The 25,851-nt window shown below is 51.9% G+C and overlaps 2 protein-coding genes across 2 annotated transcripts in view; both read left to right on the top strand.

Annotated features, from left to right (window-relative positions):
• Positions 1-2,615: 2,615 nt before the first annotated feature.
• Positions 2,616-23,715, top strand: LOC120511657 (CCN family member 2-like). The gene is made up of 6 exons (XM_039729035.1): positions 2,616-2,768; positions 7,103-7,316; positions 11,141-11,392; positions 12,370-12,578; positions 12,780-16,111; positions 22,735-23,715. Exons 1-5 carry the CDS (start codon positions 2,616-2,618, stop codon positions 13,089-13,091), a joined length of 1,140 nt encoding a protein of 379 aa, XP_039584969.1. The 3' UTR covers positions 13,092-16,111; positions 22,735-23,715.
• Positions 23,716-24,924: 1,209 nt separating this feature from the next.
• EPB41 (erythrocyte membrane protein band 4.1) overlaps positions 24,925-25,851 on the top strand; it is an 86,749-nt gene continuing 85,822 nt past the window's right edge. Inside the window, exon 1 of the mRNA XM_039729001.1 lies at positions 24,925-25,100. The gene's annotated coding sequence lies outside the window, so the exon portion shown is untranslated. The remainder of the gene's footprint in view (positions 25,101-25,851) is intronic.

Below are 25,851 nucleotides of genomic sequence, written 5' to 3'. Positions count from 1 at the left end.
GCTTCTGCCTCAGGTGAAAGGAAGAAATAAAAAAAGGAAGAAATAAAAATTGGTGTTAACTTGGTGTTTCCTGCCTTTGATCATTCTGAGTCACTCAACCATCATGTTCTTCTTTTACCTCTTGGCATGTCCAGCAAGGTTAGCAGCTCAGTTCTAGCATGAGGGGTAGTTTTGGTTCTCCCAGTGCCCTACAAAAGCTTGGACAATGGGTGGAATGAGCTCCCAAAATCAAGGGATCTCCAGCTGATACTTCACATCCTGCTCCTATAATCCAAGAAGTGGCTTGAAGGACTGAGCTTGGTATGTTTTACTGCCCTGGGAAGGTGGAAGCATTCAGGTGGGGGATGATGATGATGATGATGATGATGATGATGATGATGATGATGATGATGATGATGATAAGCTTGGAAAGGATGATTTATAATCAAATTATTCTTTACTTTTGTTGTAGGTTGAAAACTTAATCAGCCATCATAATGTTGGCTTACTGCTGAATATTTCCCACAGAACTCCTGACAAGTGAGTGATGTTGGGATTTTGGATGAACAGTTCATCCGAGGTCACACAGCAGGTTTATGTTAAAGCAGAATTTGGAAGATCACAGTTTGAGGTGCAGCTGCTGCTTCTTATAGAATCAGAGAATGATGGAGTGGTTTGGGTTCGAAAGGAACTTAAGTTCATCCAGTCCCACTCCCTGCCATGGGCAGGCTAACCTTCCACTATCCCAGTGTGCTCCAAGCCCCGTCCAACCTGGTCTTAGACACTTCCAGGGATAGAGAAATCATAGTTTCTCTGGGCAACCTGTGCCAAGGCCTCACCAGCCTCACAGGGAAGGATTTCTTCCTAATATCTGATCTAAACCTGTCCTCTTACAGCTTAAAGCCATTCTCCTTGTCCTGTTGATGCACAAAGGGGGATGTCTTATTCTAGCAGGAGGAATGGATTGAGCAACACATTACACACTGTCCTTTCAAAAAGCCACAAATATGCCATCTTCCCATCCTCAGAGGCCCTGGAGGGGTCAGAATTCAGCTGGGGTTTATATTCTTGCCATGTGAGAAAATGAGACCAGAAGTATGCAGCACTTTATCCCTGTCTTGTTTACAAGCGGCAGGAGAATGTCCTGGGAAATGTGAGCAGCTAATTTTAGGTGACAACATAGTTCAGGCCCTCCAAAAGGAGAAGGAATGTATTTCCAGCCAGACTGCCTGGAGCTTCAAAGTGCCTGAGGGCAGTAGATGTTTATGGCATCTCCAGAACCTGAAATCTTTTGTGTGCAGACATAGTCATCTGGTGTGCCACAAGTAGAGGTGGCTGTCATGGAGGTGATTGCAAAATCCCCCATCTCATCGAAGAGGAGAAGGTACATCTCAGGTGGTTTGCACTGCGCTAATGTTCTCCAGCCCCAAACCCAAGGGGATTTCCAAATGCTAATTAATTAAGAATCAGAGTTTTTTGTTTCCAGTAATGGACACACAGGGAATGTGGAGGCTGATCTGGTGTTGCACAGGAACCTGAAAGGGCCTGGATGAATTGCAGGGCTTGATTCCCAGCTAAACTGCCCTACCCTGGAGGCAGAAAGGAAGGAGGCTGAATTTAAATATCCCACTACATACTCGCTGTGGTTTTTCCCATCTTTTGTCCTGTTTCCCAGCACTCAGCTGGGACTGGGATATGCTGGGGCTGCATTGCACAGTGCCTGGGCTCCCAGCCCGGCTTTGTATTGGCCCATCCTTTGCACCACGTCTCCCCGGGAAAGCTTCCTAACCCTGTCTCCATCTTTCTCAAGTCACTCCATATGTACAGAGGCTCCTGTCCAATACCCAGCTGCTGTGTCCCACCCTGGCCAGCAAGGACTAAGAGTGCCCTCTGCTGCACTCCTGCTTCCGTGGCAGTGCTCTGCTTGCTCTTCGGGAATAAACAAAACTCTTTAACACAAAAATCCAACTCTTTCAGGTTCTAAAGGTCTGCCGTGCTGGCTGTGCACAAGCCTGGTGCTGTATTTCAGCAGCAAGCAGAAAGGATCATGACCCGAAATAAAGATGTGTATGATCCCTCATCCATCCCAAAGCAGTTTGGGGAACTGCTGCCCTTTATGAAAAACTTTCATCCAGGAGTTTTAATTGCCTTGTAAAATACGCAGCATCTCATGCAGGAGTTCTAATCATGAAACTTTCATTCCCCGGAGCTGACAGGCGATGCTCAGCCGGACCTGTACCTGGCAGCACCGAACTACCCATCCCTCCCTCCTGCTCAGACTCTGAACACCACAAATCTCTGTCTGATCACTCCTCAGCTCTTGCAGCCGAAAAGGAGTGCCTGTAGGTAGAGAAAGGGGATCTGTGTCAGGAAATCTGTGCCAAGCTTCATAATCGGAGGTAGAAAGAGGAAAAATTTTAAAATAATAATCCTGCTGTTACTAGGGTTTGATTTACCCACCTGGAAAGTAACCAAGCTGCAGGCAGTGGTGGCAGCCCCATAACTGCCGGAGCTGCAGGAATCCGCCCGTGTTCCCTGGAATTTGGGCATTTTTTGTTGCACCCCTTTGGGCTCAGTTCCAGCCTGTCACTCAGCGTGGGGCCCGCCCCTTCCAGAGGATATTTAAAGAGAAGCTGATGTACAACTTGCTCCAGAGAGACGGGAAACTCAGAAGGAGTGGGAGGGGATGGCCAGCAGCCTGGATCCCTGCCCTTGCAGTACTCAGGATGCCTGGTAACCTGGAGACAGTGACCCGGACCCTGTTCCTACTCCTCTTTGCCCCTGGCTGGGTACGTACGGCCCTGCAGCAGCTCTGCCTCGGCACTGCAGCTTCTTGCTTCGATGCATGGGAGGGCTTTGGGTTGAGAGACTCTTCCTGGCTGCCACCTGCTCCCGAGTTTCTGAGGGAAGCTGGGCTGGGAACAGAGTGATGCAAACGTCCTGGGTAACTAGACCACACTGGGGGCTGCCCCGTGTAACGTGTGTCATCCATGCGTCTCAGAGCTCCTGGCACTTGGGAATGGGTTTTGTTTCCTCCTACTCCTGGAAGCCAGAAATCAGCTCTGGTCTAGAAGTGGGAGAAGAGAGCAGAGAAAGGGGAAATCAGTGAGTTTGTCATTGCAAAGAGTAACAGTCTCATATCCCAGTTCCTTGCCATCACCATCCTTCCCCAGCTGTCACTGAATCCACCCATGCGCTCCCAAAAGCAGTGATCCCGAGGGGAAAATTAGACTGCATCAGCTCCAGAGCAGGATTTGTGCCTGTTTTCCTGTTAATACAAGTTCTTGAGAGAGCAGCTGATTCCTCTTAGGACATTTGAGTGCTGTTCTCATGTCAGCAGCATCAGGAATGTCACTGTCATCATTAAATTGCTGTAAGTGCTTTGTGGCTCAGTGAAACTGGGTTCACAGAACCCCTTGCAGGGCTTGTGGTGAGAGAGGCAATCAGCTCCTGGTTGGTGAGGTCTGTACTAGTGGTACTTAAATGTGTGCCAGTCCCTTTCCTGCCAAGAACATGAACTGGGCTGCAATCTAAGGGAAATAGCTGCCATTTAGGGTGGGCGTCTTGATTCTTACTCTGGCTCAGCTGTGGCTGCGCCATGTAGCTCATATAAACAATAACAAGCAATCCCACCACTGTGACTCTTGGTCACCACTCTAAGATGGGTGATTTTCCATAAACCTCAATGCCAAATGCTCAGAAATGTGACTTTTGACTTTCTTTGAGCACTAGGTTGGATTCAATGACCTTTGATGTCTTTTTCAACCTTAATGATTCTGTGATGCTTTGTGGATTAAGGCAGAAAATGAGAGCTGTTACTCCTGAATCTCTCTCCTGTGTTGTTCAGGGGTGGGAGTAGCTCCAGGATTACTGAGTTGTGTTTAGGCTCATCCTGGGCAGGTGTCTGTATCCCCATGCTCTGTCTGTGAAGGGGGTCCCTGGTTCTTGTCTCTCCTTTGGAAAGGTTCTTGTCTCTCCAAAGGAGCTGCTGCAGCAGCTGTAGGAAGGTGTCTTTAGAGGCTGAGATGGAGAGAGGGCAGGGGTTATCCACAGTCATTTGGAGTTTGAAGGATGAATAGCTGTGTTTTGGCTGCTTAGTCTTGCAGCACTTAAAGAACCAGCTGAGTGTTTATTATATCACCTCTACCATGCAGCATTAACCCCTGGCTCCCAAAGCTCTTTGCAAACACCCAGCTCAGCTGAAAATTCACCTTTTCCTGCCCTCTGAGTGCAGTCATGAGCCCAAACACATTTTAAAACATCCTCTTTGGTTTGGCTCCCTTAGCTGGTTCCCTGGGCTCCTGTGGACATTGGTCAGGAATGAGAAATCCAGACAGTGCCACAGACCTGGTGCAATGATGTGAGCTCATGTTGCAGCACTCATGCCCTCCAAAGGGTGCGGGGGAAGAGGTTTTATGTAAATATGAAGCAGGAAGAACATTCTTGGTTTTTCTTACCTGCAGGTAGCTGGGTTTGGTTCTGGCAGTTGGGAGGGAGCTTGTTCTGGCTTGTCAGCTGAGCAGGCAGCTCTGGGGAGTCAGAGATGGAGAACACAATGGAGTGGAGCAGAGCAGGGGAATCCTCTGGTCTGAGTGTTGGCACTTTTGGTATGGCATGGCCATTACTCAGGGGTTCTGGAGGTCCCAAAGCTTCACACAGTGTTTGTATGGATGCAAGAGCTGTCATCACACATCTCCCTGCTCCTGGCAAGAAAAGCCAGGAGCAGGGAGAGCAAACAGTGGTTAATGAGGGTGGGAAAGAAAAAAACACAGAATTGTAGAATCATGGAATGGTTTGGGTTGGAAGGGATCTTGAAGATCATTCAGTTCTATCCACCTGTCATGGGCAGGGACACCTTCCACTAGACCAGGTTGCTCCAAGCCCTGTCCAACCTCGTCTTGGACATTTCTAGAGGTGAGACAACTCAGCTGGTTTTAAAGCTGTTGCATTCTCTTATCCTCAAAGAGCTTGGTTTGGTTTGCATTTCAGCAGGAGAGCTATTTTGGGAGTGTTTCTTTCTATGGTCTGTGGCTGACACTGCATTGGAAAATGCTTGTTACCATTATTTTTTCTTAAGTGCATGGATTAAATCTTAATATAGATCCCATGTTAGGAATGCTTTGTCTCTTGAGTGATCTCACGCACCCACTCCAGCTCATCTGGGACTGAATAACATGTTCCTTGGCAGCTCCAGCAGCTGGAACTAGAAAAAAGTAGGGAAGATTTCTGTATTTTTAGTTCTTTTAATGCACTTCAGCAGCTGGCAATTGATTCCTGGGACATGCGAGGTTCTGGTGAGTGGCTCCAGGACAGTTGGCTGGGAACAGCAGGGCTGCAGGCTGGAGAGGCTTGTTTCCAAAATTCTTAGTGCTAGGAGTTATCCAGGAGAATTATGCTGATTCCTGCTGAGCAGGGAGACTCTGGAAAGACTCACCCCTTGGGAGCACCAGAGGGAATGGCTGGAGCTATTTCAGGAGTAGTTTAGATGGATATTAGGAGAAGGTTTTTCCCCCGGAGGGTGCTTGGCAAGCTCCCCAGGGAATGGGGCACAGCCCGAGGCTGCCAGAGCTCTGGGAGTGTTTGGACAACTCTCAGGCCCAGGGTGGGATTGTTGGGGTGCCTGTGCAGGGACAGGGATGGTACTCCATGATCCTTGTGGGTCCCTCCTGACTTGAGATATTCCATGACTTTGAGGGAATATTTAGCACAATCCCAGTCCCACAGTGCTGTATTGGTGACACAGCTGTACAAAGAAGTTGGCACATTCTCACTCCACATGAACTAAAGTAAGAGCAACAGTCAAAACAGCTGGAAAAGTTTTCCTACTCTGATTGGTGACAGACACAATATCCAAGGAAGCCATTTCACAGGTGAGGGCTGGATGGGATCTGACAAGTGCAAACAGCACCATAATGAGATACATTTTTTTACCTGTTCAAGGTGTGTCCCTCCCTCCCTGCTGCCCTCAAGGCTATTATCAGCTCAGCTGCTGCTCTCCTGGGGTGACAGCAGAGCTGTGAGGGGTCTGTCTCATTGTATGCTTCACTCTCCACCCTGCTCCTATTGCAGGATCCCAGAGTGTTTTGGTGGCATCATCCACGTGCCAAGGTTGTGTCAGCCCTGGGTGGGAGCTGAGCTGTGTCCAGAGTAGTGAAGTGGTGCGTGGAATGGGGCAAGGGGGAGTTTGGATGGGTGGGATCTGAACAGTAAACCAGGCTGGAGCTGGCAGTGATGTTTCTGAGGAGGTTTCAGAGGATCTCTAGAGACCACACGTTCTGCACTGTTTACAGTCAGGGTGTCACATCTTGCCCAAATCTGGGCACAGCCAGAGCTGAGCTGGTGCTCTTGTTCTGAGCTGATGCAGGACAGGGATGGCACACACTCATTGACTGGGATGCTAGACCCATCTGGGATTTCCAGAGCAGGTAATCCTGCTTCAGCTGTAGCCTGGTCTCTGTTTGGTGTCTGAAGTGCCATGAAGCCAAGGGTTGCTTTCAAGGGCTGTCCAGTGAAGTGCTGCCAAAGGGGGGCATCTGTGCACTCACAAGGTCCCAAGGAAGGTTGGTTATGCTGTGTTCCTTGGAAAATGGAAAGGAGAGGGCACATGTAATAAGGAAGAAAACATGAGATGCAGGGGACAAAATTAAAATTGTGAGCTTCTGGGTTGGTTTTCAGCATCCCCACAGTCCCACTGCCTGGCTTTGGGCAAGTCTGTGGCTGTGCACATTGCTTTTTCAGCTTCCACTGGGTCTGACGCTGGTGCAGAGGCTTTGGTGGTTGTCCTGTGTAAAAGCTGGAATTCCTTGCTGTTAATGATTACTACTTTATTGCTTCCAGGGAGGGTGAGCAGTGCAGGGGACTCTGAGCTACTGCTTGTCCTGTTTGTTTTGGATCTGCTTCCAAGAGGCATCTTTTTTCTTTTTTCCCCTTAAGCTCCAGATGAAACAGGAATGAGGAAAACCTGAGTCCTGTGAGTCCTTGGGAACTGCATATGCCCCTCTGCAGCAGGGCTGTTCCCTCTCTCTTCTGGGATAGCTGTGCTTTCAGCAGAGCCATGTTTCTCCTCTCCCTGTCTGGCTGCCCTGCAATGGACTCATTCTCTCCATGGCTTTTTGCCTTCCAGGTAGAATCACAGGCCTGCACGTTGCCATGCCAGTGTCCCTCCCAGCCTCTGCAGTGCCCTGCGGGTACCAGCCACGTGTGGGATGCCTGTGGCTGCTGCAAGGTGTGTGCCCAGCAGCTGGGCGAGCTCTGCTCCTTGCACAGGCCCTGTGACCACCACAAGGGACTCTACTGTGACTTCTCAAAAATCAACAGAGGCAGTGGGATCTGCTTAGGTGAGAGCTGCAGGTTCTGTCCCTGTGTGTTTTTTCCGTGGTGCCTCCCCAGAACACCCATCAGAATTTCCTTGGTTCTTCATCCAGTGTCATGTTGGGTGATCAGTGCTAGCCCTGGGAAGAGCAGATCCCCTGGCACACACACAGCTGGCTTCTCACAGCTCCAGTGAGGCATGAATGGAGCTGTGGGACTCTCCTCTGTTCTACGACATCATCAGGGGACATCCTCTACCTTTTGGGCAAATATCAGCAGTCTGAGCTCTCACTGAAAGTACTATTCCTTGGAATATCATACCCCAAATCCCTCTGCCTTGTGCCAGGGATGGGTGTTCTGCACTTGGCTGCTCCTAAACAAGAGGCAAAGTATATTTCTGGTCATAGCACATGGGTGGGAAGAGCTGAACAGCTCCTTCACCATATTGTGTCTGTGTGGAACATGAGAATTCCAGAGCCAGGTAATGCAAATGCAGAAACTGCTTTCTGTTGTGACACCTCTTTTCAGATAAAAAAAGAAATTTTTTTTAGTAGCTCCTTCTGAAGCAAGCAGAAATTGTTTTGGTCTAGAGGAAAATAAAGTATTTCCACAACCTCCTGGTCTTTGTTTAAAAATAAGACTCCTCTGCCCCATCTCTGACAGGAGCTGACTTTTTTTTCTCAAATTTGAGTTTTTCAGAATAGTCAGGAAGACCTAAGAGTTGGCAGTTTATTGTGAGTACTTGGGAAAATGTTTGGCCACAACACTGGATGTCTCTGGAAATGATCCAGTACCAACCAGAGGCCGAATCTTAGTATCATGGAATGGTTTAGCTTGGAAAGGATCTTAAAGCTCTTCTTGAGCCACGCCCTGCCATGGGTGGGGACACCTTCCACTATCCCAGTTTGCTCCAAGCCTCGCCCAGCCTGGCCTTGGACACTTCCAGGAATGGGGCAGACACAGCTTCTCTGGGCACCCTGTGCCAGGGCCTCAACAGCCTCACAGGGAAGAATTTCTTCTCAATATACCGTTTATCCCTAGCCCTTGTCTAAATGAGTGTAACTTGGTGTTTGTTCCTTCAGGAGGTTTTTACAAGTTGCTTCATTTTCATTCCCCAGTTTTGGGGATTTTTTGAAGCCATGTGAGCTCCTGGTACTTTCTGCAGTTATTGAAACACCTGAGAGCTGAGGATTGAAGCTTAATAAGGCAAATGCAGGTGTGATGACATCCAGCAGGTGTGAGCTCCATGCTGCCTCATTCCAAATGGAATTGAGGTGTCTGTTTGTGGAGGAAAGGTAGCAAAATCACAGGAACAATTTCCTCAGGAGTGTGGGAGACACCACTTCAAAAATCTCTCCATGAAGCCTTGAAATCCTTCTAATAAAGGTGCTTTGTATTCACCAGACATCCAGGTTTGATCCAAACATTTTGGAGAGGGAGTCCCAGATCCTGCTGTGGAGGAAATCAGACTTGCAGACACAACTGTCCTTCCTGATTTTAAATAAGAAATTAAGCTTTTCACAGCAAAAACTGCAGTGAACACAGGCCAGGATTTATTTTTAAAATGGGCTGAGGATTTGGGCCATAATATCCTTGGGCGATGTTTTTATGATGTCCACATGGATCTGTTGGAAGATGGGGGATTTTGGAGGCAGTGAAGGAAGCTGGAGGAGTGAGTCAGAGGAGAGGAAGGATCCATGTTTTGGCTTAAGTTTATCCAAATAAGCAGATGTGCTGGAAGGAGAAAGGAGCTGAGGTGTCATGGGAAAAGTGTCTCAGTTGAGACCAGTCTGTAGGCTGTATTGGGAGAGATGGGAAGGGAACCATCAGAGGGAAACTTATTTTATGTCTGTGTAATATTATCACATTCCACATATTTCAGAGGAATCCTTTCCTTCCTGCAGAGACCTTGGAGTATCAGAAAGGTAAAGAGGATCCTGTAGTAAATCTAAAGTAGGGGTCCTACAGGTGATAGGGGGTGCAGGGAGCTGGTAGAGCTTTATAGAGCAGCTCTTTCAGCAGTGCCATATCCCCTGAGGAAAAGGGCAAAAGTCTCCATGGCTGGATTTGGTGTTTGGGCGTGGGTGGTGCCAGGCAGAGCCAGGGAACAAAGAGTTGGATCACTTAATGGGTGCTGTCTTTTTGGAGCCTTAATGGGAGCAGGTCAGTGGGAAAGGGAGGTCATGGAGGGTAATGAAGGGCACAACAGAGCAAATGAGTTTGGAAAACACAATCAACCCCTGGAGCGGGCTGCTGTTCTTTGGGAGGGGAGTGAGGAGAGGGAACAGCATGATCCGCTCACCAGGATGGAAGAGAGTGTTTAAAAATAAGTATGAATGGTTGTATAGAGGGAGGGTGGATGGATGGCTTCCACTTTGATGGAAAAAGTGAGGATTTTGAAATGTCAGAGTTGGAGCACAAGAATATTTTTGTCCCAATGACATTGTAAAGAGTTGCAAGATGAGATGCAGGTCTTGATAGGAACAGTCCAGAAGGATTTGTGTCCCCTCAAGGGATAGGGATGGGATGGAAAGAGATTCTTACTCCATGTTTGATTCAAACACTTTGCTAAAACAGTGTCTCCAGGGTGAGCAGGACTTATGGGAAAACAGATAAGGTTTCCTGGGAAGCCTCCACAAGGAGTCAAAAATCCTTCCTTTTGGTAACTTCCCCATAGAGGTTTGCATGGATTTTAAATTTTTTTTTTTAAGGTTCAGGATTGTAGAAAACAGCAGCTGCTGAAAACTATCCAAAATCAAGGTCTCTGTCCTCTGAAAACTCTGAGATTTTAACATTTAATTTCAGGCTAAGAGAAAAAAATATTAAATTATATATAAAATATATATATATATATAAATATTTTTTTAGACCTCAAAACTTTCCATTACTTATTTAGAATACTTATTTGGCTGTGTCAAAACTTTCCCTTTCCATTCTATCAAAATATTTCATCTTGATCTTTATAATATCAAAATAATTACCAGAGCAAAATGCTTCCCTCTATGGATACTATCCCACAAGTATTTTGGTTGAGCATAAAGGAAATCTTTTATATCAAATGGTTCAGTTGGTTCTTCTTGAAAACATTCTTATCTTAATCAGGTAAGAGATTTCTGCAGGAAAGCTTCCACTGGGAAAGTTCTGGCTAATGCAGTCATAAGAACTTGGGAGCATTGTTGCGCCTGCAGAGTAAAGGTTGCTGCTCTGTGTCAGATATTGTTGAGTTTCCTTTTTTTCGCCCATTTTAGTTTTATTGGGAAGGAGGCAGAGACTGGTAGGAGGTCTGGAGATGAGAGATCCAGAGATCAGAAAGGAGGGAACTGGAAAAAATTGGGGCTGGAAGGAGGAAGAGATTTGTGCACCACAGAGGGGCTAAAAAGGTCATCAGCCCAAAGTGTCATTTTCATTTGTATGTACCATTTGCATGGGGGAACCAGCCATTCTTAGAAGAGCGTTGCCTATTGGTATCCCAGGAGTATTGAGGAGCAAAGCCATGCTCACATGCCATGTTAGGAAAGTGTCTTGCACAGCACCACTGACCGGTTACTCCAAGCTGTTTGGGAAGAACTCTGACAGAGAAACAGGCTTTTTACAGGCACCAAAGACAAAATCACACTTAGTTGCTCATCCAAGTAGAAACAATATTTTTCTAGAGAGTTTGGGGAGGACCAGCACTTCTGAAAAATCAATGTCAGGAATAGCCTTGGGTCCAGGGAGGCAATTATGATATATCCAGCAGTGGGATGGCAGAGCAGGGGATGGGCTCTGTCCCTCTTCAGGAGCTCTGTGTCCCCAAGGCAGGGTTTCATCCTTCTGCTTACTCTTCCTTCTCCTCCTCTTCCTCCCCCAGCTCATGAGGGTGCGACATGTGACCTGCTGGGCAAGATCTACCTCAACGGGGAGAGCTTCCAGCCCGTGTGCAAGCTGCAGTGCATCTGCATGGACGGGGCCATCGGCTGCATCCCACTCTGCTCCGATGACCTTCGCCTGCCGTCCCCAGAGTGCCCCAACCCCCGGAGGGTGAAGTTCCACAACAAGTGCTGTGAGGAGTGGGTGTGTGAGGAGGGCAGCGACGATAACCGCTTTGGAACAGCCATGGCAGGTCAGCGGGGCACATGGGATGGGGCCAGGAGCTGTTTGCTGGGGAAGAGGGGTGGATTTGGAGCACTGACTGGTTTGGGGCTGGTGGTGGCTTTATGTGTCATCATGATGGGGGTGAATACCAAGTGTTGGGTTGCAGAGCTAAACACTAGGTCTAACCCGCTCAGCTGCTCTATCACTCCCTTCCCAGCTGGACAAGGGGGAGAAAATAAATGGAAAGTGACTTGTAGGTTGAGATAAGGCAGTTTACCAAAGCAAAAGTGAAAGTTTGCATGTGCACAAGCAAAGAGAAAAAAAAAATAGATTTATTCTCTACTTCCCATCATCAGGTGGTGTCCAGTCACTTGCTGGGAAGCAGGGCTTCAGCACATGGAGCAGTTGCACCAGAAGGCAAACATTGTGAATAGCAAATTCGCCCTCCCCCTCTTCCTTTTCTTAGCTTTTATATCTGAGCTGACATCATCATACAGTCTGGAATATCCCTGTGGTGAATTTGGGTCAGGTGTCTTGGCTGTGTCCACTCCCAGGAACTTGCCCACTCCCAGCCCCTTGATTGGGGGGGGAGTTTTGGAGAAATATCACGGTACCAACTGTACCAGCCGTGTACCAACCCTGCCCAGTGGTAGCCAAAAACACTGGTGTCTTACCAACACCTTTCCAGCTTCCACTGCAGAGCACAGTGCTGGAGTGGCTGCTCTGGGAACATCAACTCCAGCTCAGCCAGATCCAATACAAAGTGAAACCTCAGTGGTGCTACGGGAAAGCTCCTGTGTCCTGAAGTGTCACAGCAGACCTGTCTGAAGCTGGGCTGTGTAGGAAATGGCCCCTGCCCACCTGCATCCCCTTCCTGCTGAGAGGCCAAGCATCTCATGGGATGGGCCAGATCTTTGCTGATGATCCTGAAGTGTTAAACCACAGAGCTGCTACTCTTCATCTAAAGCCCTGAGCCTTGCCTTGTGTCTCTTCTTCATGGCTCAGTTTTCAGGGAGGACCCAGCTCACGAGCCGGAGCTGAACAACCTGCAGGAGAACTGCCTGGTGCAGACCACAGAGTGGAGCACGTGCTCCCGGAGCTGTGGAATGGGCATCTCCACCCGTGTGACCAACAACAACCCCCAGTGCCGCCTGGAGAAGGAGACCCGGCTCTGCATGGTCCGGCCCTGCAACTTCTCCATGGAAAAAACCAAGGTACAGTGAGGTATGGTGCAGGAAGAGAGGGGACACAGCACCCCAAATGCTGGGGACAACCTTGGGAATGATCCTGGCTCACAGGGTCTGCTCTGTGCTTCAGTTTCCTCTGTGTCCCATTGCCCAGTGATGGGGTCAGAGCACAGGCCTCAGTGCATCTTTCCTGTCATGTCCATGGTAATTCATCTGCTCTCTCCCTAGAAGGGGAAGAAGTGTGTGCAGACCCCAAAGCAGCGCCAGAGCCTCCACTTTGAGTTTTCGGGATGCACCAGCACTCGCTCCTACCGGCCCCGGTTCTGTGGCAGCTGCTGGGACGGGCGCTGCTGCACCCCGTTCCTGAGCAGCACCGTGGACGTGGAGTTCCGCTGCCCCGAGGGGGACTTCTTCCAGAGGAAGATGATGTTCATCAAGATGTGCTCCTGCCACCACGACTGCTCCCGAGACAATGACATCTTCCTGGCCACGTATCACCGTTGGATGATCGGAGACCACGTCAAGATTGAGCAGCAATAGCCTTGTATTGCCAGATCTGAGGTGTGCAGGAGGACTCTGCAGTGCTTTTGTGGCTGTGTCCTGGCCAGTGCAGCCTCTTCCCTTTCTGTGCCTTCCACAGCAGCACCGTTCACACCAGTGGTCCCTGTGGTTTTCCCAGCGAGCTGAGGGAGGAGCCCCAGCTGCCCCAGCCCCCTGACCCCCACCCACAGTGGTGCAAAGGAACCAGGAACAGGCTTGAGCTGCAAACTTGATCCGTATTCCCACTGGCCAGAAGGGAGAGTGGATCAAAGTCATGTGGCTGCCGCCTGTCTCCAGCCCAGAGCACAATTCCTGATTCAGATTCTGAGAATTCTTCCAGCATTAACTGGGGGTGGACCAGGCTGCCAGACCTGTGTCCCCTGAAGGTGCTGCCCTGGGCAGCTTTTAGTGCCTTGATGAACATTTCATAGAACCATAGAGTGGTTTGGGTTGAAAAGCACTTTAAAGCTCACCTCTTTTCAACCCCCTGCCATGGACAGGGACACCTTCCACTAACCCAGGCTGCCCCAAGCCCTGTACAATCTGGCCTTGGACACTTCAGGGATGGGGCAGCCACAGCTTCTCTTGGCAATGTGCCAGGGCTTCACCAGCCTCACAGGAAGGAATTTCTTCCTAATCTTGTCAGAAATGGCTCTGGGGTGAGAGAGCGACTGAACCCCACAAGCTCAAACACGCACAGTGAGCCTGCAATTGTTTCAGCTCTGGATGTTTGTAAGTAGGAGGAACACTGTTCAGCTCCAGTCTCCCTGGAGATTTTAAGGTACTGGCAAGAGAAATTCTCCTATTTGTAAATGGAGCAGATCCCATCTGGAGTTACTGGAGCAATGCCATGGGGAGCTGTTGGCACAGGTGTCTCCAGCAGTGGGATTTCCTCCTGGCCACAGACCTGGGAGAGTCTCTCTGCCAGGAGAGGACCCCATTGCCAGCCCATAGCTCCAGGAAAGGCCACCAGCAGCCAGTGCCAGTGGTATGTCCAGCAGCACATTGGCAGCTTTGTGGGACTGCTAAGGTCTTGTCAGGTGTAGAAAAATCTTCTGATTTTTAGCAGAAACATCCAGGTACAGGACCTGATGCTGGTTCTTAAGTCATCCTTGGCTATCACCATTGGAAGTCATGAAGAATTTCTGTTCCAGCCAGGCAGGAGCAGTAGCCCTAAGGCTCCACCTCACCATATCTTCCTACCCCAAATTAGAGCCTCATGCCAAGGGACATTCCCAGCTGTCCCCACCGCTGCCCTGAATTTGCAGACTGCTGACACACCAGTTTCATTCCAGCCTCTGTTCTTTCTCTCAGCCTGCAGCAGCTCATGAGTCTTCACCCTACTGTAATCAATTTGAACTGTAAATAATTTATCTGATGTTGTTTATAAGGCCTTTGTACAGTCCCAGGATCCTATTGGTACAGCCCTGCTCAGGCTGTTACCCCTCTCTGAGCGTCTCTCCTGTCATTCATACAGTTGCTGAGTCTCAAACCATCCTGAGGTTGCACTATACTCAATGCTAATAAATATCGCTATTTTTTATATCTCTGAACTCATCCCTTTGTGTGAGGCTCCTGCCTGGTTCCTCTGCTGACCTTTCCCCAGTGCTGGGACCTTCTGGAGAGTTGATGGCTGGGTGCTGGAGGGGAGGGGGTGACAGGGCGTTCTTTTCCTGTTCCCAAATAGCAGCAGGATTGATGTTCGTGTTTCACAGACACCTCTGCAGCCCTCAAAACACAGCTCCTCCCTCCACGGCTTGGAGGGGGGACAAGCAGAGCCCCCCTCTGCCTGCTGAAGGACCTACAAATCCTTAATACCAGATTAAAAATAACCCCGGGAGCAGATGTGAACAGAAGTCGGTGATAACAGGGCCAGAACGCGAGGGGCTTTGCAGTGGCTTAACAGCTTATGGATTCATCCCCCTCTCATCACATTAGCAGGGACTCCCCCCTCTCCCACTCCAGGGCCTCGAGGTTCTCCCTGCTCCCAAACCTTCAGCCTCACCGGGGAAGGCTTAGGGCTCCCAGGAAGGGGCGCACGAGGGGGAACAAACCCGTCGTGCTTGGTGTAGAGGGTTGCGTGGTCTAGAGGTTCTGAGCTCGGGGCAGGATCCGGCCCGTGCACCTCCGGGGGCTGCAAAGGCCCTGGGAGAGGCAGCGGGGGACACACAGTGGCGGTCCTCGCCGGTGTCCCCAGGGCGGTGACCATTGGATGGCACGAGGAGCTCCCCATGGGGACACCCCGTCCCCAGGCAGGGTCCAGGGGCGTGCGGGGCTGCGGAGCGTGACCCCGGGCAGCACCCGCCAGCAGTGCCCGCTGGGCACTCCAGCCCCGTCCCGGCACCCGGGGCCACCGCAAGGCCGCCACCGCCAAGCCAGCGGAGGCGGCAGCGCGGTCCTCGGTGCCGGGGCCGAGCTCCGCGCTCCGCCACCTCCGTCCCCGCGCTCGCGGGGCCCTGTTCCGCCTTATCTCCGCAGCCGCCGCCTGCGCGGCACCGATAACCCGGGCGTGGCCGCAGGGACGGGGTCGGGTGTGGGGACACTTCAGTGACCCTGACGCCCTTACCGGCTCCGGCCACGCCGCAGCCTCCTGCGGTGGGCTGAGGATGGGGACGCCCCCGGCTCCTCCAGCCCCCAGAAAGAACGGGGTTTTCCCTAAGAAAACTTGAAAATATGAAAATAAGGAAAAATATCTACAAAAGTCCTGATTCTGCCGTTTTGGGGGGCTTTGGGGCTCTGCCGTGGCGCGGGGGGAAACCCGTGGGGGCACCGTCTCCTAATTTGGGCCTATGACGTCACGGGAGCAATGGGCGGGATCTCCTGGCCCCACCCCTCTCGTCACCTGTGGGTCCCGCCCACTGCAGCGGCGCGCGTTGGCCCCGCCCCCTCCGCGCTCTGACGGGCGGGGGCGGCAGCCAGTGGGCGCGGCCAATGGGGGCGGGGCTGGTGTGTGACGTCAAGGGGCGGGGGCGGGGCCGGTGGTGCAGGTGGAGGCAGCGCGGAGCGGAGTGGCGGCCCCGGTGAGCGGGGGCAGGTGAACTTCCTCGGGTGTCAGGCCTGTTATGGGGCGAGAGCGGCTTTGAGGAGAGGGAGGCGGCTGTAGGGGTCAGGCAGGTTATGGGGTGCGGGGGTGCTGTGAGGCTCCTGGGGTACTTTGGGGGGTATAGGGGTCAGACAGGTTATGGAGGATTTGGGGCTCCCTAGAGAGACCCATGGTGGGTCAGGCTGGTCATGGGCTTGCGGGGTTGTAGGAAGAGTTACGGTGCTGTGGGAGCGCATGGGAGCTCAGGCTGTTTATGGAGTGATGGGGTTGCCAGCGGACATGGGGTACTGTGAAGCAGGGGGTCTCCGGTGGGGTCAGGCTGGATGTGGGGTCATCTGGGGCTGTGGGAACCAGGGGCACCCGTAGAGGTCAAGCTGGATGTGAGGTGGTTTAGGGTGCTCAAGGGTTTAGGGGGGCTGGGAACGTCAGTCTAGGTGTGGGGGGACCCACAGTGACTGAGGTGTGAAGCAGGGGGTTATGGAGTAATGGGGGAGACTAGGGAAGTACCTGCAGCGCTGTCAGGAAGCCCGTGGGGCAGAAGGGAAGTGAGTGCTCTGGAGTGGGGAGATCTCCAGTAGGGTCAGGCTGTGTGGGGGGGAAATGGGGTGCACTAGGGCTGTCCTAGAGACTGAGTTGGGGCTGCAGGGGAGGATGTGGGGTGGAGGGCCACCCACAGCGGCTTCATGCTCAGGAGGTGGATGGGGCCCTGCCTCACGGGGAGTGGCCAGCCCTGGGATGTTTCCCCCCACACTGTTGTTTCCTCTGGTGCAGTGGAGGGGAAAAGGCGGGTGCAGCCTCGGGGAGTAGGGTGCCCCCTGCACCCCACAGTCACGGCAGCAGCACTGGTGTCCCTTCGTGGGAGGTGGCAGCTCCCGCTTTGGCATTTGGGTCCCGCTCTGGTTCTTGGAGCATTCGGTGTTGCTGGGGCTGTGCCAGAGATGCAGCAGCTCAGCCTGTGGCTTCGGGGCGGCCGCGATCTCTTCCCGAGACACGGTGTGGCCCGCCGGGCCGGTTCCCAGAGCAGGCGGCGGTGGCCGCGCTGCGGGGCAGCGGGGGCTGCTCCTGCCGTCCGTCCCTGGCCCGGCCCGGCCGGGGCCGCGCTGAAACCTCCCATCGACTTCCCCACGCCCCTGGGGGGTCGATGTCTTCACGTCCCCTCGTCGACGGGGACACTTTTTGCGCTGATGTTGCAACCACAGGCGAGTGCGACGTGCCCGGCGGTTCCTGCAGTCTCTTCCTCTCCCGAATTTAGCCCTCCTGCAGTCGTGGTGGGACGAGAGGCTGGTGAACCTGCTCTGGTGAATCTGCTCGTTAGTCCGTGCCATTGGCTGTGCCGGTGGCGGGTCCGAGCGGCTGGTGGGATGGCAGGGGACAGCGGGGGACAGTGACTATCTTTAGGGCTGTGTTGCAATGGAGGGGTGTGCCTTGGCTCGGCGCTGCCGGCAGCCGCCTCCTCGCCCGAGGATTGACTTACGCCGAGGCTCCCGCATGGGGAAAACCAACATTTGCTCTGCGGTTTGTGTGCGCAGGAGGGGCTGCGGTGGGGCCGTGAGGCTGAGCCACGGGTCGGGCAGCATGGGGGCTGGTGTCAGCCACACATGCCCTGCATGAGGTCAGGCTGTGCGAGCTGTGCAGGGCCGAGGTTTGGGGTGCACCAGCGGCCCCGGCACCGTCACCTGTCACACATGCTCTGCCGCTGCCTGGCAGTGGGAACAGCTGAGCGGAGCAAACGGCCAGCATGGGAAAGGTTGATGGTGCAGGGAATCTCTGCTGCCTGCTAGGAGAGAAGTTGCCCCGGTGCTTGGGAGCAAGTTGGGTTCTTGCAAGGTGCATCCCAGAACGTTCCTATCCCTGTGCTCCCTTCCTGAGGTTTAGTGGAAGCACAGATGCAGCTGTAGGAGAGAGCCAGAGTCAGGTCTCTTTTGAGTCCTGTTTCTGCCAGAGTAACCTGGTTAGTCCGTGGGAGTAACTTGCCCCAGAGCTGGGGTGACATAAAACTGAGGCTCTCTTGCCTCTGAGCCATTGCCCTGTTCATGGCCGCTGTGCCCGTGGTGGTGCAGCTGCACCATGCCTGCCTCTGAGAGGAGGCAGCTGAAACTTGCAGAACAATTTGCATCCCCCCACGACTACAGTTCCTCTCCCAGTTCTGGGGCCTGTGTAGATGTGGGTCTCCTCCAGCTCATGGTGCTGGCAGCCCCTCAGTTTCTCTGACAAAGTGGGGCACATGCTGCTTCTGCCTGTGGTGATGATAATGGCAAATCAGCAGAAGCAAAAAGTTGATCTGTGCATCAAACTGCTTCCCGTGGTTGTGCTCAACATGTTCTGTGGATGTGGGCCTCTCCTGTCCCTTCATTTCGCTTTTCCTCACACTTAGGAGCAACTTCAGGCCTTTCCGAGAGGGCTTGAAGCCTGCTGAGAAGAGAAAGTGCCTTCTCATCTGCAGCGATGCTGCTGGGATGAGGCTCCCTCTTCCTGATGCGCAGCCTGGCAGCTGCTGGAATTGCCTGCAGCCGCATTGCTCCACACCGCAGGTCCCTCAGGCTGGCATGGTCCTTTCAGAGCCAATAGTGGGGAAAGGATTTCTCAGAGAAAAGGCAAAACATCAGCTGTTTTTCGAGGAGGGCACTTTGGAGTTATGCCACTGATTTAATATATAGCAAGGTTTTTCTGAGCTGCCTCCCCAGCTGTTCCCCAGAGGGGAAAGCAGAAGGCAAGCTGCAGGTGGTCCCTGTCCCAGAGGGCAGGAATTGTCCTGTCTCTGCTAAGCAGTGTTTCACCTTTGTGTTCACAGCTGCAGGAAGACGCTTGAGGCTGTGGTGGCTGGAAGTTTAGGGTCATAATTGGCTCTTGGCCGTGCTGGATGCTGTGGTTGAAGGTGTGATTTGGGAAGGGGGCGGACTTGCCCATCATTAGCCCAGAGGTGTCTCACTGAGCTGCCCCGGAAGGAGGGGGATATCTTGGTTGTCCTTTTTATGAGTTTTGCTTCATGCAGTGATTTGTGTGAGCTCTGAGCTGGGATTTCCCAGGAGGGGCTGCAGTTGCTTGTCCCTATTTAGCCTGGGACCAGCACCCAGGGGATGAGCAGTCTCACACAGCGGTTATCCCAATGAGGCCACGATGGTTTGGGTCCCTCATACCATGATATTGGGACTTTGTCATGCCATCCCCTTCTGAACTGGTGGGAACAGCCAGGGTGGGCTGGCTGGGTGTCTGGGGTCTGGCCAAAGCAGCCACCACGGCTGCCCATCTCTCCCCACTAGAGGCTGCTGATGACCAGAGCATTTTCCATCCCTGCTCTGAGAAAGCACTGGGGTCTGGAATTTGCAGGGCTGAGCATCCCGGCCTGAGCTTTTCCTGCTGATTCACCCTGGAGACAGCATTATGCTTTCGCTGGCAATGGCCGGGTTCAGGGGGCACATCTGCTCCCCTGCCAGGCTCACAATAGATCTCCCTACTTCATCAAGTCTTAATTAGGTAAATGCACTGGGACCATGTGTGGGGCCATTTCCAGGGGACATGGGTCATTCGTGGAGTTGGGTACCCATCCTGCCTGCCTCAGGGGTTTTTCCAGCTGGGTGCTGAATGTGGAATGAGTTCAGGCTCTTGTATTGTTTTCCCAGAGGATGCGTGCACAGCGATAAGAGCTTCAGCCCTCTGGCATGAATCAGTTGGCAGAAAAGCCAAGGATTAGTTAAGCCATGGAAAGGATCCTTCACCTCTGGGCACGGGCATGGTAAAACCGCCCTGTAGACACAAAGGAGACTCTTAGTCCAGGCCACCAAACACCTGGGCAGGATGGGTTGGAAAACCATGGGAAGATGGCTAATCACAAAACAATGAGGTGTAAAATGAAAGGCAGTGGCTGCTGCAGTGGAAGTGCCTGGAAGGAGTCTGTGGAGTTGCACAAGCCCTGCTGCCCTTGTTGGTGCAGGCAGTGCTGGCTGGGCAGTGTGGTGCCAGCTGGCTCTGGCACAGGGCACGGCATCCCTGACAATGGCAGAGCAGCGCTTTACATAATCTGGGGCTTGCCAAACAAGCTTGAAGGTCTGGAAAATCCTCCTGCTATTGTTCATGCTCAAAGTTTGCTAAATTTCCTGGTTTGATCTGCAGGGCTGGATTTTGTTTTTGGACCGCAGTGGGGGAAAATGCTCTTTGCACGGAGGGAAGAAAAGGGTGTTTGTGGTGTTTAATCCGTTCTCTGTAGATGAAACTATTTTTGTGGTTCACAAGAGGTTCCGAGCAGCTGCTTGCAGCTTTGTAGGGCTGCAGGACTCTCTGTCTATCCAATTAGTATGGTTTGTGTCTAGTGCCCTCCTGACTCCCCCCTGAGAAAAGCCTGGACTACCAGATGAGGATGGGGTGCCGTGGGCAGGGCTCACACAACCACCATCTGGGCTCCTGGCTCGGAGCAGCCTGTGTCGGGACACAAATGTCGTGTCAGAACAGCTTTTTGCTGTCTCAACCCCCTTAGGTCAGACTCTGAGGCTCCAAAACTGCAGCTCATTGGCAGATTTTAGGCGAAGAGGCATGATGGGAACTTGGGGTGTCTTGTTGTGCTGTGTCAACCATGGTGGTGACTTTGTGGTGATTTGGGGCAGCTGGGAACCCCTCTGGGAGGATGCTGAGGCTGTGTGAGCCACCCCAGGCCCATCCTGGCCTGTGTAAGGCTGCGGGCTTGACCTGGATATGTTTCCTGGCCTCTGAGAAGTATTTTGGGGCATGGGGCCTGCCCTTGCTTGTCCATTTGCTCACCCCAAAGCCCTTTGCCAAGACAAATAAAGCCGCCATGTGCTGTTCAATTAAATGAAGAAATCCTGTTAAAATGTTTTCTACTCATTTGTGGATAAATGACTGAGAAACCCGACTTTTCCTTCCATTCCTGGGAAAGGCAAGTTTTGTAACAAGGAATGGGGTGAAGTTCTTGCTGGTCCACTTACTGTGAGGCAAGTTTTTGAGCCCTGGAAAGCAGCAGAGGAGGAGGAACCTCAGCCTAATGGCATGAATACATCCTCTCATTAGACGTGGCTTTGAGTGCCTTTTATGTAGATAATTACATCTGGCCACAGTTGATCAGAGCTGTATTTAAGGAGGGGACATAAGACTTGGCATGTTCTGGGAGCCTTTGGAGTTGACTGCAGTGGCATTACAGCAATCTGGTAGGTGTTGCTAACAAGGCAGTGCAGGGTAGCTATGGGGGAGCTCTGAGCCTTAGGGCCTGGAAAACTTGGTGTTGGCACTGACCTCAGCTTTGTGGGGGGGAGTGGGGTGGACTGATGCCTCAAAGCATCACCAGGGTGTTAAGACAGCTGTGTATCATGCTGCATGTGAGCTCCATGACCCGATCCCTCTGATTGCTGTAGTGGTTTAGGTCCCCACTGGATAGTACCAGCCATACCAGGGCTTGTATATCTGTATCCACTCTCCAAAACCCCTTGGAGATGGATAAGCTGCTTGTAGGCACTTCAGACCTTGAGGGGAGGTCTTTGTCTGTGCTGAGGGTATGTATTGGACAGGACAGCACGAGTTGCCTCCCTGCCCCCGGGTGAACTCAAATGTTGAGTGTGGGAACGAGGGAGGGCAGATGTTATCCCAGCACAGAGCCACGTTGAGCTATAACGTGACTTTGTGTGTCTGTGTTGATGTTGTGCTGGAGGTGCCGTGTCTGACGTGGAGGTGAACTGCTCCCATATGGCCGGGATTGGCCTCAGCCAATCCGTGGCTGCTCAGAGGCTCACAGGCTGGCAGACGGGGTCAGCACTGCTTGAGAATTTCCTTGGGTGCAGAGTGGAAGCTTTTAATAGCAAACACAGTCATCTTCATCATGACATGGCCCGAAACTTGGCCCTAAGGATCCACTGGCAGCTGGGCACTGGTTGAGCAAGATGTTACTGCCCGTTGGAATTTTTTTTTAAGTGTTAAAGTAAAGTAAAATGGTTTTGAGTAAAAATGAAATAAGACCTAAACCTGTTGCTGGTGGGTTTGAGGTGCACTCCTCCCTGAGAGGTAGCCTGGAGAAACCCTGCCTTTCTTGGGAAAGTTATGTGGCCCGATCCCAGTGTGCTGACAGATCCCATGCCTCAGCTGGGTGCCAAGACTTCAGCCTTCTAGGAAAGGCAGCAGGAGCCAGTATGGGTTTTCTTCTGCCATCCTGTGGGCACCTGGTGCTGTGCGAGCAGTGTCCAGAGTTGCAGATGGCTCACGTTGTGGTTGCAGCACTGCTTGGTCCATCTGAGCTGCCTTTGAGTGGGAACACACAAGATATACAAGTGCAGAATTGATCTGTGCTGCTGACCAGGATTGTTTCTGGCGCTGCTTTTTCTTCTGCTGTAACATGAGGTGAATGTGATTTCGGCAGCTGCCTGGCTCTGGCAGTTTGCATCCTTCCTTCGCTACAAACTGTCTTCATCCTGCTCAGCTTCCTGACCCCTGTCCTAGTCAATGCAGGGTTGTTATCCGAGCTCAGCAAGCCATGATGATCACATCCAAGCGCTGGACCTCGAACCACCTGGCAGTGCTGGGCTGGATGAAGAAGCTCATTTGCATAGGGTAGTTAATTCTCTGTATGCTTTAATCTCCGTGACCATCTGTGTTCTTTCCCAGGCTGTCGAGATGGGAGCTCTTCGGATTTTCCCAGGAGGTGAACATAGAGAGGACTGCTGATTCTGGGTGTGCTGAAAACTGCTCAGGGTCAGAGCAAGGCATCCTTATTAGCTCTGGGAGCAGTTGTTCTGCATCCTTGGGTGAGGAGGCATCGACGTGTCAACTCCATCCTGAAGGCACATCCCGAAGAGATGCAGGGAGGTGATAGGGGCAAAGACTAGAAATGGAAACCTCTGTGAATGATGTCCAGCATTCAGTCCCAAACATGGAGGGTCTGTGACCAGTTTGGCTGGCACCCTTAGGTTGCCCCAGAGGGCTGGAGTTCCAGGGAAGGCTGTGTTGGTCTGAGGAGAGATAGTACACTAAAGCATCTCCTAGTCATCTGAAAAACCCTGCCAGGTTTTGGCAGCCTCTGGGGTGTACCCCACCAGCAGCTACTGCTGTGTCTGTCCTGGTGAACTGCTTGATTTGAGCCTCAAAAGCTGCTTTGGAGACTGGGGTGCTCACACACAGCACCAAAATAAGGGGACCAGTGCTTATAGGTGAGCTGCACTAGCATCTCCAGACCTGTGCAGGCTGCTGCTGGTAGAGAAGTTTTTTCTGCAAGCAACACCTGAATTCCTCCTCATTTTGTTTTCTCACATTTGGAGCCTGAGGCTCTGCAGACCATTTGCAGCCCCAGCTGGCATCCCGCTCACCTTGGGCAGAGGTGACATTGGCTGCACGTGCTTGTGAGGAACGCCTGTCCTGTGGGACAGCACAGCCCTGCTGAGGCTGCTGCTGGCATCCAAATCCAGGGGGAATGATCCCTGCCCTGTAATTAAGCTCTTCTGCTCCTGTTCACCACACTAATGAGCTGTCTCATGGATGTGCTCCTCGCAGCTGCTGTGGATCCTCTGTGTGGCTCTGAAGCTGGAGGTGACTTTCCAAGAGAGCCACCTACAAAGGGCAAAATCTCCATTCCTGTCACGCTGGGGTGAGGTATGTGGGCTGGGAACCTTTGACTGTGAAGGCTTTTCCCTGACTATACCCTGTGTGCAGTGAGTTCTTCTGCCAAGGTACACCCTAGTTTCTTGGTGAGGAGAGCCCTTCTTGCTGTTCATGCTTGCAAGGCTGGGCAAGATGGAGGTGTTTTCCCAGCCTTCAGCTGAGGGACTGAAGCTGCCTCTTGAATGGAGAGCTGCTCTCTACCAGCATCCAGGCTGGATAATAACACTTAAAAAAATAAATGGAGCTCCAGCTGCTTTCCTGGTTCAGTAGCTTGGGTTTCCAGTCTTGGTGGAGAGGATGGCACCAGGACTGTTGACATCATGGTGCATCCCAAAGGTTGGGTATGGGCTTGTGCCCATATTTCTACCTGGCCTAGTGGAAGGTGTCCCTGCTTGTGGTAGTGGTTGGAATGAGATAAGCTTTAAGGTCTCTTCCAACACAAACCATTCCATGATTCTGTGATTCTCTGGCATGGCAGGGTGACTGCTGAGTCCAAGTTGTGCCACGAGTGCTTGACTGTGAGGCAGGTCGCTGTACCCTCAGTGGGGCTGTTGCCTGGGCTGAATTTCAGGCCCTGGTGTGTGCCCACTGGAGCACACAGCCAGCCTCGCCGCGGCTGCGAGCACGTTGCTCTCTTGAATCTCTTCATTTACTTAATGATCCTTTTGTTGAGAGGATTAGGGTTTAGAGGCCTCTGGCCGAGTGTTAATTAAATTAAGGCTCTGGGGTTTTGTGGAATTTTTGAAGCCCACTAGAGGGCTCAGTTGGAGCCCTGTGGAGCCGGGACCGGCGGCGCTGGGCTGTGTCCAGCCCTCCAGAAGTTTGCACGAGAAGTTATGTAAGTGCGGAGGAGCCCGGGGTGCGCGGAGCCCGCCGCTGCTGCAGCCCGGGGTGCGCGGAGCCCGGCGGAGCGCGGCCCGTGCCCACGCCAGCGGCACTCACCGGCGGCTGCCTGCGTCACCGCTGCTGTGTAATCGGCGTTGGGTAATGCCGAGCTGATGTTTTGGTTGGTGGTTTTTTTTTTTTTTTTTTTTTTTTTTTTTTTTTTTTTTTTGTTGGTTTTTTTTTTTTTTTTTTTTTGCCCTTCCACGCTTGGTGTTTACATTTCTAAGAAGTGGCTGACCGTGAACGTCCGGTTCCACCTTCACTTCTGGAAGAGTCAGATACTGAAGTTTGCTCTGTTGCCTTGCTCATGTGCGTAGAAGTGTGAGCTTTTGGCTTTGTGGCTCGGGTTTTTCTGCTGGGTGCATGGGTTTTTCATGTTTAGCTGGAACTGCTTTTTAACCAGTGTCTCTTCTCCTTTCTTTTCTATCCGTTGCCCCACGATGGATTTTGGTGCTTCGCCTGTGTGGTTGGCCTGGCTCCCTCATCTCTCGGTAAGTACCTGCTTTGTTAGATCAGTGGGCAGAAATAGTTGAAACAAGTTGCTTTGACTTAGTGATCGGACCTATTTAAATAATGAACCGACCTGTTTATTCTGTCTTAAACTCTGAAGCATTGGTTGTTGTCAAACAACATGATTTTTTGTGTGTGTCAAGATTTTGGATATTGAAATGCACTTAGTTGGCCTGGAAATTGCTGTATTTTATAATATGAAGAAGCCCTCAGTAGTAGTTTTTCCTGCCAGCCTAGGCTGTGGAGCACTGACCTGGGGATAAAAACACATTTAACTGCCAGCAAGTGAGTAAATGGAAGGGAAAATATTTTTGCGAAGGGAAAGCAATGCTTCCTGTTCTTCCCAGGATGTCTCCTTACATCTGTTGGTGACAAGTCAGCACTGTGGTTGTGAAAGGGGCTCTCTGATGGCACTGGACCACCTTGCCCTTTGCAAACCAGGGGTGTTCGGGGCTTTGCAGGGCATGGAGAGGAGGCTGAGGCCCTTCTGGCAGGAGAGGAGGGGAAATGTGTGTCGAGCTTGGAGAAGAGCATCAGGCACTGAGGATTTCAGTTTGTGTTCATGGAGCACCTGCTTTGCATGGGGGAAAAAATTGCCCAGGTGGAGTGGATTCTGATGGTTTCCCTGCAGAGGTTTGGTGCCTGCCATGAACTTGGCTGTGAGGTAGTGTTTGTGTATTAGAGCCTCTGAGGACAAGGTGTGTGTGCTCAGGATGGAGGGAAGGAAGGGAT

The sequence above is a fragment of the Passer montanus genome, unplaced genomic scaffold (assembly GCF_014805655.1).
Source record: "Passer montanus isolate IOZ18808 unplaced genomic scaffold, ASM1480565v1 scaffold68, whole genome shotgun sequence".
Classification (NCBI taxonomy): Eukaryota; Metazoa; Chordata; class Aves; order Passeriformes; family Passeridae; genus Passer; species Passer montanus.
The sequence above is the reverse complement of the archived record's forward strand: the minus strand, read 5'-3'. Positions and strand labels throughout refer to the sequence as shown.

Coding starts and splice junctions, on each gene's coding strand:
- LOC120511657 (XM_039729035.1), top strand. CDS start 2,616: ATGTACAACTTGCTCCAGAGAGACGGGAAACTCAGAAGGAGTGGGAGG. Junction 11,393..12,369: donor CTTTGGAACAGCCATGGCAG/GTCAGCGGGGCA, acceptor TTCATGGCTCAG/TTTTCAGGGAGGACCCAGCT. Junction 12,579..12,779: donor TCTCCATGGAAAAAACCAAG/GTACAGTGAGGT, acceptor CTCTCTCCCTAG/AAGGGGAAGAAGTGTGTGCA.